The sequence below is a fragment of the Mustela putorius genome, unplaced genomic scaffold, assembly GCF_011764305.1.
Source record: "Mustela putorius furo isolate JIRA1106 unplaced genomic scaffold, ASM1176430v1.1 tig00003858_pilon_pilon_pilon, whole genome shotgun sequence".
Taxonomy (NCBI): domain Eukaryota; kingdom Metazoa; phylum Chordata; class Mammalia; order Carnivora; family Mustelidae; genus Mustela; species Mustela putorius.
In genome coordinates, this window is record NW_025422010.1 from 8,852,771 (window position 1) to 8,869,012 (window position 16,242).

The 16,242-nt window shown below is 41.2% G+C and overlaps 1 protein-coding gene across 4 annotated transcripts in view; it reads right to left on the reverse strand.

Annotated features, from left to right (window-relative positions):
- Positions 1-1,001: 1,001 nt before the first annotated feature.
- Positions 1,002-16,242, reverse strand: part of RALBP1 (ralA binding protein 1) — a 58,162-nt gene continuing 42,921 nt past the window's right edge. For all 4 annotated transcript variants that reach the window (XM_004742706.3, XM_004742705.3, XM_004742709.3 and 1 more), the window contains exons 7-10: positions 11,341-11,448; positions 5,419-5,540; positions 4,635-4,758; positions 1,002-2,908 (exon numbers count right to left, since the gene is read on the reverse strand). In XM_004742706.3, coding sequence (XP_004742763.1) covers positions 2,642-2,908; positions 4,635-4,758; positions 5,419-5,540; positions 11,341-11,448 — 621 coding nt within the window. In that variant the 3' untranslated portion in view covers positions 1,002-2,641. The remainder of the gene's footprint in view (positions 2,909-4,634; positions 4,759-5,418; positions 5,541-11,340; positions 11,449-16,242) is intronic.

A 16,242-nucleotide genomic window follows, 5' to 3' on the forward strand; every position in this document is an offset into this window, starting at 1 on the left:
AGATTCCGGATACCAGGAAGGCCCTTGGTTACCTGAGCAAGGAGGTGTCTGTGCTGTGGCCGGTGCCACTTGCTGCACTGATCTGTGAACACACCAGTTGGCGTAAGCAACTCCTTCAAACAGGGTCTCTGTTGACTGATGTGGGTCTTGGGAACCATGGCTCTGGAGCATACTCCAGACACTGGGATTTATCCTGCTTATAGGCCTAATAACTCCCTGGTCTGAATCTCTCAGAAGCTTTAAATCCATGTATGCTGCCACTTAGCAGGATGCAAATGATCTCCCTAAGAATACAGCATCAGAAAAGGAACAGAATGACCAAATTAAAGAATGTGAACCCAACACTGGGTGAAAACTGCAAGAACACCAGAATGGGAGCAGAGAGGAGCGTGAATGCCTTAAGTTTTGATCCCATCTCTCAAGGCTGAGAGTCTCATCAAAAGTGGGGGTTAGTGTTAGAAACAAGAGGCCCAACTCAGGGTCACTTATGTTAAGCCCCATGTCAGCAACCACAACGTAGTTATAGCTTCGAGGCTCCAAGCAATGGAATCTTCATCAGGACTCGCCCAATCCACGCTAGTTAATCTGCCTGACAGAACCCTGTCAGCCCCTAAAGTAAGTGACTTGGTAATAACCGACCTCTTCTTTTGCCAAGTTGGGCTGACTGACCTGTGCTTCATTTCGAAGGGCACTTTGCACTGAAGCAGGCCATCACTCACAGAAGAAGCCGCAGCCCCGATCGCAGGCAGCTGGGCCGCACGATCACATGCTCCCTCAGCAGCAAGCACCTACGTGGGGAAGGAGGACAGCAAACCTCGCCACCAGCAAAGGGCATAAAGTCCACCGAGGTGAGGAACAGACAGCGAGTAAAAAGTTTAGGGCACTCTGGGACCGTAAATATCAGACCAACTCCGGGTTAGCCACAGGATGCTAACTACTTCAAGAAAGAACGTATACAAAAAAAAAAAAAAAAAAAAAAAGACGCTGGGTTTGGTAGTTTGTTTTTTTTCCTCAAATGGCTGTTGAATTTATTTCCTTGATCAATAATGGTCCTGGCAAAAATTAGTTAACCAACTCTGAGACAACTGTAATGAAATACTAATTTTAAAAATCCATGACACCTTGATAGAAATTAAAGTTTACACAAACATAAAAAGGAACCTTCAATATTGCCAGCAAATGAAATGAATGTAATATGACCGACGGGACAGCAAGAAGGCTTTTATACGTTTATATTTGACACCTGACCATATTTTCAGTCACCATAATATCTTCTCTCCAGATTTAAAAAAATAGTATGCTGATTTCTATAACAAAGCTTTTTTTCGTACAAAAATCAAACAATGGCCAACAAGTCACAACAGTGCAATAGGTAGAGAATAAAAAACCGCATCAAACAGGTGCTGAAAATAAATAGTAACTAGGAGAGGACAGAGCCCTCGTGGGGGGTTTGTTTCCATCACCTTGAGTGTGTGGGGTCTGTCTTCACAGCCGTGAAAGCTGACCTACCTCATGGGTGCCACTGATTCCGACAGAGCGTGACTGGACACGGGTGCCTGAGGGCGGACCTCCCAGATGCCTCAGTCACCAGAGAAGTTGCAGAAGCAAGAAAACAGGGTCGGGGATCACAGCTATCATTTAAAGGAAAAGTTTTCTTTTTCTATTGCTCAATCTTGTCAATTGGGAGTCCATCAGCAGGTTCACTGAGATGAAACGGGTCACTGAAAACCTTTGTCTAAGAGCATATATGGCTTATTCAGGCAAAGAGACTTTTACATTCTAGCCCAAGCAAGCAATCTCATTCTCTGTTTAACGGCAGATCAGTCACACAGATTATTTCTGGGTTCAGAAACAGATCCTCGGTGTGGATGCCTCAGGCCAGGCAGCTACCTGCGACCAACCCAGTGAAAACATGCGCTGATCACCAGCAGCGAGGAGCCCACAGGAGCGAGGCAGCTGCCCCGGGGCCAGTAGGCAGGCTCCACCGGCAGCTCTGTCTGGGACTGGCTAGGCCATCCTGTGACTCAGGCTCGTGGACTGGGGTTTAGGACTGTCAAAGGAGAGAGTGACAAGGGTGGGTAAAGGTTAACCTCAGTAAGAGCCGTTCTGGCCCATCAGGAGATATGAGGCAGCTCCCCATTATATAATCTGCACCAAAAAGGTGTAAAAGGCACGAGCAAGAGTGACTAGTAAGCAGAGATCCCGGAGGGTGAGACTGTGGGGCAATCCACAAGGCAGGAACAGTGTTCACCTTGTTTGGTTCCCCCCCCTTGAACGACAGAAAGAGATCCTGATTCTGCTGTAATAAAAAAGCAAAGAAAGACGATTTTTGGTTTAAAAAGAAGCCACTCAAGGGTTAAAATAGTTTTAAGTTAACAAAGAAAATTAATCTTCAAATAAGCTGACACTATCTGGAAAACTCATCTGTCCCCTACAAGCCCACACTGCGTGCACTGCTTTGTCCTCCCGTGTAACCTGAGCCTGACGCGGAGAAGTCATACGTGTGAAAAGAAAGAAGAGTCTGAGAAGAAAAGACATCTTTACAGAATGTACAGCAGAGAGTTGTCCACTCCGACTCTCAGGGTTACAGTAAGATGCACAGGTCTCGTTGGGTCTGGGGATTCTGTGACGCTCGGGCTGCTCAGATGGGCGTCTCCTTCCTGTCTCTGCTCGGGGACGGCTTGGCCTGCTCCTTGCCTGCCTTTGGCTGCTCCTTAGCTGCTTTCGTCTCTGGGGCGCTGTCTCTGGGCGGCTGTCCGGCGCCCCCACGCCTCTCAGGCTCGTCCTCGTCCTGCACCTGCGGTTCGGGCTTGGCTCGCTGCAGCTGGAGCAGGCGCAGCTGCACCCGCAGTTCGATGATAGCCTCCCGTTCTTCGTGAATCGCTTGATTCAAATGATTGTTCTTTATCTTGAATGACAAAGGAACAGTTGTCACTTAAGAAGGGGAGAGGGACAATGAGGAACAAGAGTATCCTACACAAGAATCTATTTCTGTTTTAGGCAACTTGTGAAAACAGGAGAGAACATGAATATGCAAATGAGACACATAAACACCTTGACCCGGAATGCACAAAATCCTCCTTACAGAAGAGTAAACACATCTGGAAAAGATACATGCAACAACAGAAAACAATTTGCTCAATGATATTAAATATTTTAGTGTTTAAAATGGTTTGTTTTAAACTGGCTCCTGACCACCCCTTAGGTAAGTGGAAGATAGAAGTGACTTTACCAGCCATCAGAAATGACAAGTCAGAGACAAGAGGAAATCCCAGAGTTGTCTCAAAAGCAGATGTCCTTGTCTGTTGTGAACGGCATCACTTCACACATGTCCTGTAGTACTTGGGCAAACAAGCGCTATCGGTTCTACAGCGCTTCACTCCTTCAGCAAAGCCGAGGGAGCTAATCCCAAACTCTGCTGAGCTCCGGAGGCGGCGGGCTAGCGCCTGTGGCTCAGCAGTGGCCTTCACCCGCAGTACATGTGTCCCAGCCTCCCCTGCAGCCAGCCATAGCTGGGCACTGTGCGCCTCTGACAGGATCGGGCATAAGCGCTGGCTTCTACTTGCACTGCTTGCCCTTAACCACCAGGCGCTCTTGGGTTCCTTCCCTGTTCCTGCTAAGAGTGGATAAAACCTAAGTGCCTACTCTGGACCCCACGTGTCTTCCACTCGTGTGGAGGGTGGGAGACCTAGACGTCTGCCAGGCAAGGCACAGAACTGTCTTGTTCCAAAACAGAAGAGTATTCTCTTCATTAAAGCAGCTAAGCCTGTACCCTAAGTCCTACAATTCTGGAACGTTTTCCTACTTAGGATTTTCATATGATCTGTAAAACGTTAAATAAAGTGCCAACACGAGGACCTTCTAAGGAAGGGAAGCTACCTAGAGGCCCAGGTCCCAACTGTGGCTCTGCTTTTCCCACAACACAGCCCTGGCTATGGCAAGTGTTCTGAGCCTTGAGCCTCGGTGGGCTGCCCCGTCTCAACTCTGTCTGTACGACTTACTCTTTTCTGTGGAATTCTAGTTTTCTATGCAGTGGGTGGCTCTGATCTGCCCCAGCTGCTGAATGTACCGGGATGAGAGAAAGTCATCCCACCATTCTTGAACTCTAAGAATGACTTTCTCTCAACCCTCAGGTAAAACATCCAGAGACAATGATTAATCTGGGGTAAGAAGGGAAATTCTGATCATGATCATGTAAATCTCTTGCTTTCATTTCACCATGCGCTTGCCTCCCAGATCCCCAGTGCCAAATTTATTCACACTGGCTGCTTCAAGGATTGAGGGACGAGAGAAAACTTTGTCCCCATTTTACCCACAGGTGAGTCAGGCGACTCTTCCTTCTTCCACCAGCATTTCTCTTTCTGTTCATCTCTGGGAAGTTAGCCCAGATCTTCCACAACCGTTCAAGGACAGTCAGGAGAGGCTTCCCCGTAAGTGGGAGTCACCACACCCAGGGATGCCTCGTGAGGTCACACCTGTGCTGTGTGCTCGGCCAGGACCAGCTCACACCCTGCACACACTGGTGAGATGTCCCCTAAACTCCTCTCTACTCAGCCCCCCGCTGTTTCCCAAGGAAAAGACGACTTCTAAGGGAAAGAGGTAGCCTCTACAAGTTTTGGGAAGCTGGTGCTCACTTCTAGTTCTTCATTCTGCCTCTGTAAGTCCTCCAGGATGATCTGAAGCTCCTCTTCGTCCTCACTCTCACTCTCACTGTCCGAGGAGTACTCCTCAGTCTCACTGCGGCCATGCTGCTGACGGCTGTGGGCGGGAGATCGAGAGAAAAGGACAGTGAGCAGAGGAAGGAGTGCTGCCTCCTTCCCACCCTTCTTTTAGATTCACCAGGTTTTCATGACACACTTAATATAGCACCATTCTTAAGGCTTAATCAAGATGAAACAGCGAGGGCGCCTGGGTGGCTCAGTGGGTTGAGCCTCTGCCTTCAGCTCAGGTCATGATCTCAGGGTCCTGGGATCAAGCCCCGCATGGTGGGGGAGCGGGGGGGTGTCCCTGCTCAGCAGGGAGCTTGCTTCCCCCCCACCCCTGCCTACTTGTGATCTCTGTCAAATAAATAAATAAAATCTTTAAAAAAAGAAGAAGAAGAAACTTAGGGGTGCGTGGGTGGTCAGTCAGTGGAGCGCCGACTCTTGGTTTCAGCTCAGGTCATGATCCTAGGGTCATGGACTCGACCCTGCTTGCGCTCCATGCTCTGCAGAGTCTACTTTAGAGTCTCTCTCCCTCTCCCTCTCACCCCCAATTGTGTACACACTGTCTCTCTCAAATTTTAAAAACAAAGAGAAAGAAAAAGATGACTGATTTGGATTCCTAGTTCTTTTGTATGAAATCTGAGAGCTAAAACAATTTTATGTTTATATTTAACTAAACATTCTTGTATACTTAAAACTCTCTGCTTTCCTTTACCTCTGAATTTCAGCAATCTCGGCTCTGAGGCGTTCAATCTCTTCTTTTTCTGAGGCAATCTGTCGGCGCAGAAACTGCTCCATAGCTAGAAGCTCCTCCTGTTCAGTCAGGATCTCATTCTCCTGAAATAAAGACCACTGGTGAACACCTTTGGAAGTATGAGTCTAGGACAAGTCACTTTTCTGGGACATTGTTCCCTTGACTTCTTTAGCCCTATACATGCATAACACAAGTTATGGGAAAGCTTGGACTGCAAAGCTTGTATCCTGTTTCCTTAATGTTAAGGCTCTCTGAGAAAAGGTTCTCTGGGAGAAATGTCTAGATTTTTCTCAAGACAAAAAATGCCACCTAGGAATCCCATGTCCTCAATTTGCAAAAGTTCCCTATGAGGCCATCACACTGGGCACAAAGCCAAAGGTCAAGTGACTATGTCTGTTTTTGATTCTCAGTCCCTTCTGAACGCCTTCTCACCTCTCAGTAAAGGGAGTGTCTGTCAAAATGGCCCTTGACCATGCACTGTGATAAAGACCCAGGAAATACAGAGCTGATGTCAGTATCATCTCAAAGCAGATCTAGTAAAGGCAAGATGTTCCCAGAAATCTTTTCTCCTCACCAAAAGCTACCATCCTCTTCAACGCATGTCCCCAGAGATGATAAAGAGCAAATACTGTGCTTTCACAGAATATGCATTTCTTTTTTTTTTTTTTAAAGATTTTCTTTATTTATTTGATAGACAAAGATCACAAGTAGGCAGAGAGGCAGGTAGAGAGAAGAGGAAGCAGGCTCTCCAGGGAGCAGAGAGCCCAATGCAGGGCTTGATCCCAGGACCCTGGGATCATGACCTGAGCTGAAGGCAGAGGCTTTTACCCACTGAGCCACCCAGATGCCCCCAGAATATGCATTTCTAAAACTGAATCACCAAAGTGGGGGGAAGGAAGATCTACCCAACCCCTCCAACCTAGAAAAAAGAACCAAACCAGAATGTCAGAGGCAGAAATGTATGGCTATGAGAACAAGGAGTTGTAGGCAAAGGTCTACAGCATTTCCTTCCCAACTCCTAGGTATCCAGAGGATAAGCACCTTTGATCAAACCTGAAAGACACTGTGGTCAGGTTCTAAAGGGAACCATCCAAAGCTTCTGGCAAGCATGAATGAGCTCTTGGAGATGGAATATGCGGTGTTCCTTCCCCACAGGCTTCTAAACACAGATGCCTTTCCTTTACCACAGTGCACCTAGTAAAACTAATGTGCTGAGAAATATCAGACTGGAAAAGTCTGAAATAAAGACATAATCTGGATCCTCATCTCACCTTCAGGGGAAGAGCTATGTGTCCCTGTCAAGCAAAACATGGTCTTTCTCAAGTGACAGAAAAGGCCTGGAACTTGTATGGCTTTAGGTATCCCACTTTCATGGATTTCTGGGAGTACAGACTGATTGCTGTCAGAATTTCATTCATTTCTGGTTAAACTCTAGAATATTCCAGAACAGAGTTAAGGTTGACTTAAGAAGTTCAGAGGGAAAGAAAGGAGCTTACCTTCAGCTCTACACCTAGAACAATAGATACTAAAGAACTATTTGTCAAATCAATGAAAAATAAAACAAGTTATCTCCAACAACTTTCAACCACAAAGAATAAAATCAAAATAAATATTATCAGCAACAACAATCAGATAAAATCTGTACTGTGATGGGGCGCCTGGGTGGCTCAGTTGGTTAAGGCACTACCTTAGGCTTGGGTCATGATCCCGGGAGTCCTAGGATCAAGTCCCATGTCAGACTTCCCTTGCTCTGCAGGGAGCCACCCCCTCCCCTCCCTCTGTCTCTCCCACTGCTTATGCTCTCTTTCCCCCCCCCTCTCTCTGTGTCAAATAAATAAAATCTTTTTTTTTTTAAATCTGTACTATTACATTTTAAGAATCCCAAATTTTGTGGTCAGGAAGAACTATTAAAGTCCAATCTCATTAATATGGAAGAAGTACAACTAATCTGTAAGTTGGGGAAAACACATAAAACTCAGACCTGTGTATGAATAAGATAAGATTAAGCACCTAGGGGGCACCTGGGTGGCTCAGTAGGTTAAAGCCTCTGCCTTCAGCTCAGGTCATGATCCCAGGATCCTGGGACGGAGCCCCTCATCAGGCTCTCTGCTCAGCAGGGAGCCTGCTTCCTCCTCCTCTCTCTCTGCCTGCCTCTCTGTCTACTTGTGATCTCTGTCAAGTAAATAAAATATAAAAAAAAAAAAAAAAGATTAAGCACTTAGAACAGTGTCCAGTAAAAAGTAATCAGCAGAAGGTAGTTTCTTTCTCCAGCAGAACACTTAAGGAAATGCCACATAAAGGTAAGAACAAATACAACAGGCATGATCCCTCTCAGGCTACCAAATCATCTTACAACTTTTTTTAAAAGATTCACACATCTGTAGTTGAGCTTCTCAAATTTAATATATGACGATCATTAAGAGTCTTGCAACACACTCCTGAGCAAGCAACAGGTCAAAGATGAAATCTAATTATCTAGTAATGAATCAAAGTGGAAACACAACATGTCCAAAGTATGGGATCCAGCAAAACCAACTCGAAAAGGGAAGTTTATGGTACAAATGCCCTCACTAAGAAAAAAGTCCTGAAACAACCTATCTCTACACCTCAAAGAACTAGAAATAGACCAAACTAACCCTAAAATTAGTGGAAGGGAGGAAATGATACAGATCAGAGCAGAAATAAATGAAATAGAGACTAGAAAATCAATATAAAAGATCAATAAAACTAAGAGTTGGTTTTTCAAAAAAAATAGCACACCTGTAGCTAGACTAAAAGAACTCAAAACCATAAATCAAAGAGGAAACATTACAATTGATACCACGGAAATATAGAACATTGTAAGAGATTACTATAAGCATTTATACACCAACAAACTGGATAACCTAGAAGAGAAGGAAATGTTCTGAGAAACATATTACCTACAAAGACTGAATCAAAAAGACTGAGTATCTGAACAGAGCAATACAAAGATTGACTCAATAATCAAAAATTGCCGGGGCGCCTGGGTGGCTCAGTGGGTTAAACCGCTGCCTTCGGCTCAGGTCATGATCTCAGGGTCCTGGGATCGAGTCCCGCATCGGGCTCTCTGCTCAGCAGGGAGCCTGCTTCCTCCTCTCTCTCTCTCTCTGCCTGCCTCTCTGCCTACTTGTGATCTCTCTCTGTCAAATAAATAAAATTTAAAAAAAAAAAAAAATCAAAAATTGCCTAACCAAACAAAAACAAGGACCAGATGGCTTCACAAGTGAAATCTACCAAATATCTAAAGAAGTAATTCCAATCCTTTTCAAACTCTTCCAAGAAAACTTAAAAATGCTCCCAAACCTCTTTTTACAAGGCCAGCATTACCCTCGTCCCAGAGCCAAAGACATTACACGAAAGTAACAGGCTGGCACCCCTGATGAACATAGATGCAAAAATCCTCAACACATACCAGCAAACCAAATTCAACAATACATTAAAAAGACCACACAACATGATCAAATGGGATTTATCTCTGGAGAGCAAGGATAGTTCAACACATGCAAATCAATAAATGTGATACACCACACTGACAGAATGAAAGATAAAAAATCCTATGATCATAATCTCAGTAGATGCCAAAAAGCATTAGACAAAATTAAAGTTTTTCCTCTCATTATAAAAAGTCTTAACAAAGTGGGTATAGAAGGAACACAGATCATCGTAATAAAGGCCACATTTGGCAAGCCCACAGGTAACATCATACTCAACAGTTAAAGGTTAAAAGCATTTCCTCTAAGATCAGGAACAACACAATTATGCCCACTCTCACTTCTATTTACTATTTACTACTGGAAGTCCTAATTAGAGTAACTAGACAAGGAAAAGAAATGAAAGGTATCCAAATTGGAAAGAAGTAAAATTGTCTCTGTTTGCAGACTATATATTCCATATATAGAAAACCCTAAAGATGCTACCAAAACAACAGAAAACAAAAAACCTGTTAAACCCATTCTGTAAAGTTGCAGAATATAAAATCAACATACAAAAATCCGTTATATTTTTGTATACTAGCAAACTATCTGAAAAAAAAATTTTAAAAATCCTATTTACAATAGCATCAGAAAATAAAATATTTTGAATAAATTTAACCAAGGAAGTAAAAGATCTATTAAAAACTAAAACATTGATGAAAAAACTGAAGACACAAATACATGGAAAAATACCCATGTTCACAGATCAGAAGAAGTAATATTGTTAAAATGTTCATACTACCCAGAGAGATCTAGAAATTCAAAATTCCAATGGTGTTTTTCACAGAAATAGGAAAAAACAATCCTAAAATTTATATAGAACCAAAACAGTCTGTTAGTATCAAAGCAATCCTGAACAAAAGGAACAAAGTTGGAGGCATCACACTACCTGATTTCAAAGTATACTGATTTCAAAAGCTTTATTTAATAAAACAGTATGTTACTGGTGAAATACCAACAGAGTGGAACAGAGAGCCAAAAATAAATCCACCCATTTACGGCCAACTCATCTTTGCAAAGTGCCAAGAACACGTACAGGGAAAGGACCATCCCTTCAATAAGTGGTGTAGGGAAACTTGTCTTCCACATGCAAAAGAATAAAACTGGACACTTAACCTCATTCCATATATATAAGTCAATTCATAATGAATTAAAGATTTAAATATAAGACCTAAACTATGTAACTATTAGGAAAAAACAGGTTTTTCAGGAAAAACACTGGTCTAGGCAATGAATTTTTAGATATGACCCCCCAAAGCAGGCAACTAAAGCAAAAAATAGACAAATGGGATGGCATCAAACTAAAAAGCAAAGGAAAAAGTCAAAAGAGTAAGGAGATAACCTATGGAATAGGTGAAATTATTTGTAAACCACATATCAGGTAAGGGGTGAATATTCCTAAGTTTCTAAGGAATGCAACCAATACAACAGGTAGAACACAACCAACCCATTTCAAAAATGGCAAAGGACCTGAACAGACATTTCTAAACAGAAGACCTACAAATCACCAGTAGATAGATGCTCAACATAACTTATTATCAGGAAAATGAAAATCAAAACCGCAATGAGATATTACCTCACAACTGTTAGGATGACTATTATTTAAAAAAACAAAACAAAACAAACAACCATTGGCATGGAACTCATACACTGTTATGGGAATGTAAACGGAAGGCAGCCATTACGGCAAATAGAATGGAGGAAGTACCATATGATCCAGCATTTCCATCTCTGGGTTTAAACCCTAAGAAAATGAAAAGGATACTGAAAAGATACCTGCACTGCCATGTTCACCGCAGCATTATTCACAATAGTCAAAAGATGAAAACAACTCAGTGGTCAATGCACAAATGGATAAAGATGTCGGTGTGCACAGGCACATACACTGGAGTATTATTCAGCACTCAGCACTGAGCGAAGGAAACCCTGCCATTTTAGGATAACATGGATAAACCTGGAGGACATGATGCTAAATGAAAAAAGCCAGAGAAAGGCAGACTGTATGATCTCACTTTTAGGTGGAATTAAAAAAAAAAAAAAAAAAAAGTAGAACTCATAATAGTAGAGAGCAAAACAGTGATTACCAGAGGCTGGGGGAGAGAGAAGATGAGGGGATATTGGTCAAAAGATACAAAGTTGCAATTACAAAGGACGAGTAAGTCTAGAGATCTAGAGTATCTAGATCTCTGGAAATACACTAAAGGAATGGATTTCAGGTGCTCCCATCACAAAAGGAAAAGGTAGATGAGAAGACAATGTTAACAAGCTTTATTGTAATCATTTCTCTATGTTATAGGTCTATCAAATCATCATGCTATATACACTTTAAATATGTACAAATTTTTTTTTTTAAAGGATTTTGAAAAACAGAAGAAAAAGGTTAGCTTACCTGGGCAAGGAGAATATTTATAACTTCCTCATTTTCATTCATTTCTTCTTTGGAAACATCCTCTTTTGAAAGACTGGCAATCTCTTGTGCAATCTTGGTTTCACACTCCTGTTCAAATAAGACAAACGAAGAACTGGTCAGCCCAAATGTAACACATATTCAACAATTTCACACCATCACCATTTAGAAGTTTCCTTCTCATTTCCTACAGCTGAAAAGGTAACAGTTATAGCCAGGCGAACTATCTGGCTAGAGGAGGATTTGTTAACTGGGCTTGGAAAATAACATGCGGATCTTGGTTTGTGGCTGCACCATGAAAATGGTCAATTCTGGTTAATGTGTTCACCATTTCTGGAACCCATCCATATAAAATTATATCCTGTGATACTTTTTTAGAGAAAGGGTGTCAATTTTAAGTATGCAATTCAATTAATTTTGACAAATGAATACAGCCAAGTCACCATCACCACAATCACAATATAAACATTCCCATCACCACACAAAGTACCTTTCACCATCTGCTGGCACCTGACAACCACTGACTTATTTTTCATTGCTATAGTTTTCCCTTTTCTTGAGTTTCATATAAATTGAGTCGATCCATAAGAAATATTTTATATGTGGCTTCCTTCACACAGAATAATGTTTTTTTTAAACTATTCATCTACTTCGCTGTTTGTATTAGTAGTCTGCTGAATAATATGCCATGATACACCAATCTGTTCATCCATTCACCAGCTGATGGACATTTGGGTCCTTCCTAATTTTGAGCTATTCTAACTAGAGCTGTTATGAATATTTCATACGTATATGTTTTGTGTGGGTATGTGCTTTCTTCTTTTAAATACTTAAAAGTGAGATTGCTTGGTCATATGGTAACCATATGTTTAACTTTGAAAGAAACTGCCAAACTGTTTTCCAAAATTACTATACCATTTTACATTACCAAGAGCAACAATGAGAGGTCCAGTTGCCCCATGTACTTGTCAACACCCGGTTTTTGTTTTTGTTTTTCTTTTTACTTGTTTTTCTAGAGAGGGAGAAAGAGGGGAAGAGAGCAGAGGGGAGGGGCAGACAGAGAGGGAAAGAGAGAAAATCCCAAGCAGGCTAGAAGCCCGATACAGGGCTCAATCTCATGACCCTGAAATCATGACCTGAGCCAAAAATCAAGAGGAAGATGTTTAACTGACGGAACCATCCAGGCGCCCCAATACCTGGTATTTTCAATTTTAGTCATTCTTGTTGGCGTGTGGTAGTACCTCATTGTGACCTCAATTTTTATTTCTTTAATGACTAATGATATTGAGCATCTTTGCATGTGCTTATTTGCCATTTGTACATGATCTTTGGTAAAGTGCTTTTTCAACTTTTTTGCCTTTTTTTAAAATTTTTAAAATTTTTAGCCTTTTTAAAACTGAATTATTAATTTTAACAAATGTACCGTACTCTGGTGGGAGAGCAGAATATATACAGGAAATCTCTGTACCTTCCTCTCAATTTTGCTGTGAACCTAAATCTGATTCCAAAAAAATAAAGTCTAAAAAAACCCTGAATTGTTTGTCTTATGAGTTTTTTAATATATTCTAGCCCTTTATCAGGTATGTGTTTTTGCAGAATATTTTGTCACAGCCTCTGATTTGTATATTCATTTTCTTAATGGTGTCTTTTGAAGAGCATGTTTTAGCATGCCGATAAAGTGTAATCTAACAAATTTTTGAGAGAGGAGGGACAAAAAGCACATATGAGCAAGAGTGTGGGGCAGGGGGGTGGAAAGGCAGGTGGCACAAGAGAGAGGGAGAAGCAGACTCCCCGATGAGCAGAGAACCGGATGCGGGGCTCCCATCCCAGGACCCTGGGATCATGACCTGAGCCGAAGGCAAACACTTAACCAATTGAGCCACCCAGGTGCCCTAACAAATTTTTCTTTTACAATTCATGGGTACTGTGTCCTATTTAAGAAATCACTGCCTAAGCCAAAGTCATTAAGATCATCTACGTTTAAAAAAAAGAAAAAGAAATCTATGTTTTCTTCTGGAAGTTTGCTTTTTTGTTTTTTGTTGTTTTTTTTTGCTTGTTTGTTTGTTTTTAGGTCTTAATGTATGACTCATTTTAACTTAATTTCTGTATATGCAGTGTGGAAAGAGTCAAGGTTTTGTTTGGTTATTCTTTTTTGGTATATAGATATCCAACTGTCCCAATACCATTTATTGAAAAGAAAATCCTTCCCCACAGAACTTTTTTTTTAAAAAAAAGATTTTATTTATTAATTTGATAGAGACAGGGAGAGAGGGAACAAAAACAGCTAGAGTAGGAGAGGGAGAAGTAGGCCTCCCACCAAGCAGGGAGCCTGATGCAGGGCTCAATCGCAAGACCCTGGGATCATGACCTGAGCCAAAGGCAGACACTTAATGACTGAGCCACCAAGGTGCTCCTCCCCACAGAACTTTTATCCTCTTTGCTGAAAATTAATTGTCCATATGAGTGTGGTCTATTTCTGGACTTCCTATTCTACGTCTACTTTTATCAAATATCCACTGTCTTGGTTACTATAGCTTAATAGTAAATCTTAAAATCAGGTAATGTGAATCCTCCAACATTGTTCTTTTTCCACAGTCATTTAGAACATTTGTATTTCCATATAAATTTTAGAAAAGCCTGTTAATTTCCACAAAAAAAAAACCCTGTTGAGATTTTGACTGGGACTGACTCCACAGATCAATTTGAGAATATCTAACATCTTAAAAATATCGAGATGCATCACTCTATTTATTTTAGGTCTTTATTTTTCTTTTTAGGTCCAATATCCAACTGCTCATTTGCTAATCTCAAGAAATATAACAGAGTACTGTGCATCTAATCTTGTAACCCAGAACCCTGCTAAATTCAATTAGGTTTTTTATAGATTCCTTAGGATTTTGTATGTAAACAGTCATGTAGTCTACATATAAAGACTCTCTTTCAATCTGTATACCTTTTTCTCTTTATTGTACTAGCTAGAATTGAACCTCCAGTAAAACGCTGAACAGAATGGTGAAAGCAGAAATCCTTGCCTTATATACCCAATCTTAGGAGAAAGCATTCAGACTTTCACTACTGTGTACAAAATTAACCACAGATTTTTTTCAGGCTATATCAGGCTGAGAATGACATTTGCTGAAAGCTTTTATCATGAATAAGTGCTGAATTCTGCTAAATGCTTTTCTGCATTTACTGATATGATCTTGTAGTTTTTCTTACTTCTTACCATAATGAATTAAATTACTTCTATCTTTAAATTTATTTTTTGAAAAATAATTTTTAAAAATAAGTTTATTATTTTAAAAATAAATTTATTTTATCTTTAGAAGTAATTTATTCCTGGATGGGCATGGGGAGGGAATAAAAAAATAGAAATAATTTATCCCTCAAAGTTGAAATCAACTTGACAGAATCTCATGAAAATTTATGAATGAATTAGCACGTATAAAAAGACAGCATGAAGAAAACTGACAAAGGTAATCTATCCTTTTCAATGCGCTGTTACAACTCCTTTTTTCAGGAGAGAAGGAGAAGTAAGAGTAATGAAAATCAAACACACATTATCCCTGTCACAGGTCTGAGACCCTTCATTTGGAGTCTGGTGGGCAAAGGGACATGGATCATAATTACAACCATGAGGTCAGTCAGTCAGTCATTGATTCCAGGCTGAAGCATGAAGGGGACAATAATGACAACAGGCACAGGAAACAAAAGATAGATAATCTGGTAAGCAGGAGAAAATAAGGAAGAAAAATACACAAAGGCTTTTGCTAGTCTGCCAGTCCTGGAGTACATATGTAAAAAACCCCATGAATGCTTCCTTTCTGATGACGCTAACTCCACATAAATGTACACTCGCCCAGTCTGATGAATGCTAATGTTCCCTAGAAGTAACACTGGGGCCTGTCACTGAATTTGCACATGGACTGTAAGACGGTTTAGAGATCTGAGATCTGAGCCTCAGTGTGGCTGAGCAACTTCCAGGCTCAGAGCCAAGCACCACACACTGAGCCCGAGGAGATCAAAAGTCTGACTCGTGCACCCCAACCTTATCAGGAGTCACATGCTAGTCTTCCTATTATTAGGTGAATAAAACTCCTCCTGATCTTCAGTACCTCTTTGTGTTTCCAAAGAGCTGACTCAAAGGCCTCCAATTCCCCAGCAGTCTCTGAAATGTCTCACTATCCAACTGCTCTGTTTACAAGTACAACCAAGCAGGAAATGACAAAACACCTATCAGTAAAATCATCTATTTAATTAAAAAAAGAAAACAAAACAAAAAAAAACAACTTTCTGGAGAGATTCCCTATTAGGATGAAATTTACCAGCTATATGAAACTACTTTCAGTTACTAGCCCCCCAAAACTACCTTTGCCTATAGCAAAATGTAGGTATTTATACATACATTTTCTTTGATGCTATTAAAGATTTATTTATTTTAGACAGAGTGGGAAGGAGGGTCAAAGAAGAGAGAGAGTTTAAGCAGACTGTGGCTGAGCTTGGAGCCTGATGCGTGGCTAGATCTCACAACCCTGAAATCAGGACCTGAGGCAAAACCAAGAGTCAGATGCTTAACCGACTGCACCACCCAGGCGCCCCTTCTTTGATGCCACTAACGATGTTACTACAGGGGCACCTGGCTGGCTCTCCATCCAGACTGTGCATTTAAACCCCACACTAGGAGTAAAGCTTTAAGACAGTTATACAGATTGTTTTAGCTTTATTCTTAAGAAAATGTTTGTCCCTCTTCATTAATAAAACCATGACTTGCACATTTATCTACTGAATATCATGGGTCAAACATTAACAAGGCCAACACTGGGTCATCTCAGTGAACTGAGTCAGTGCCTGTAGAAATGGCCTACGTTGTCGGCTAGTCAGTCC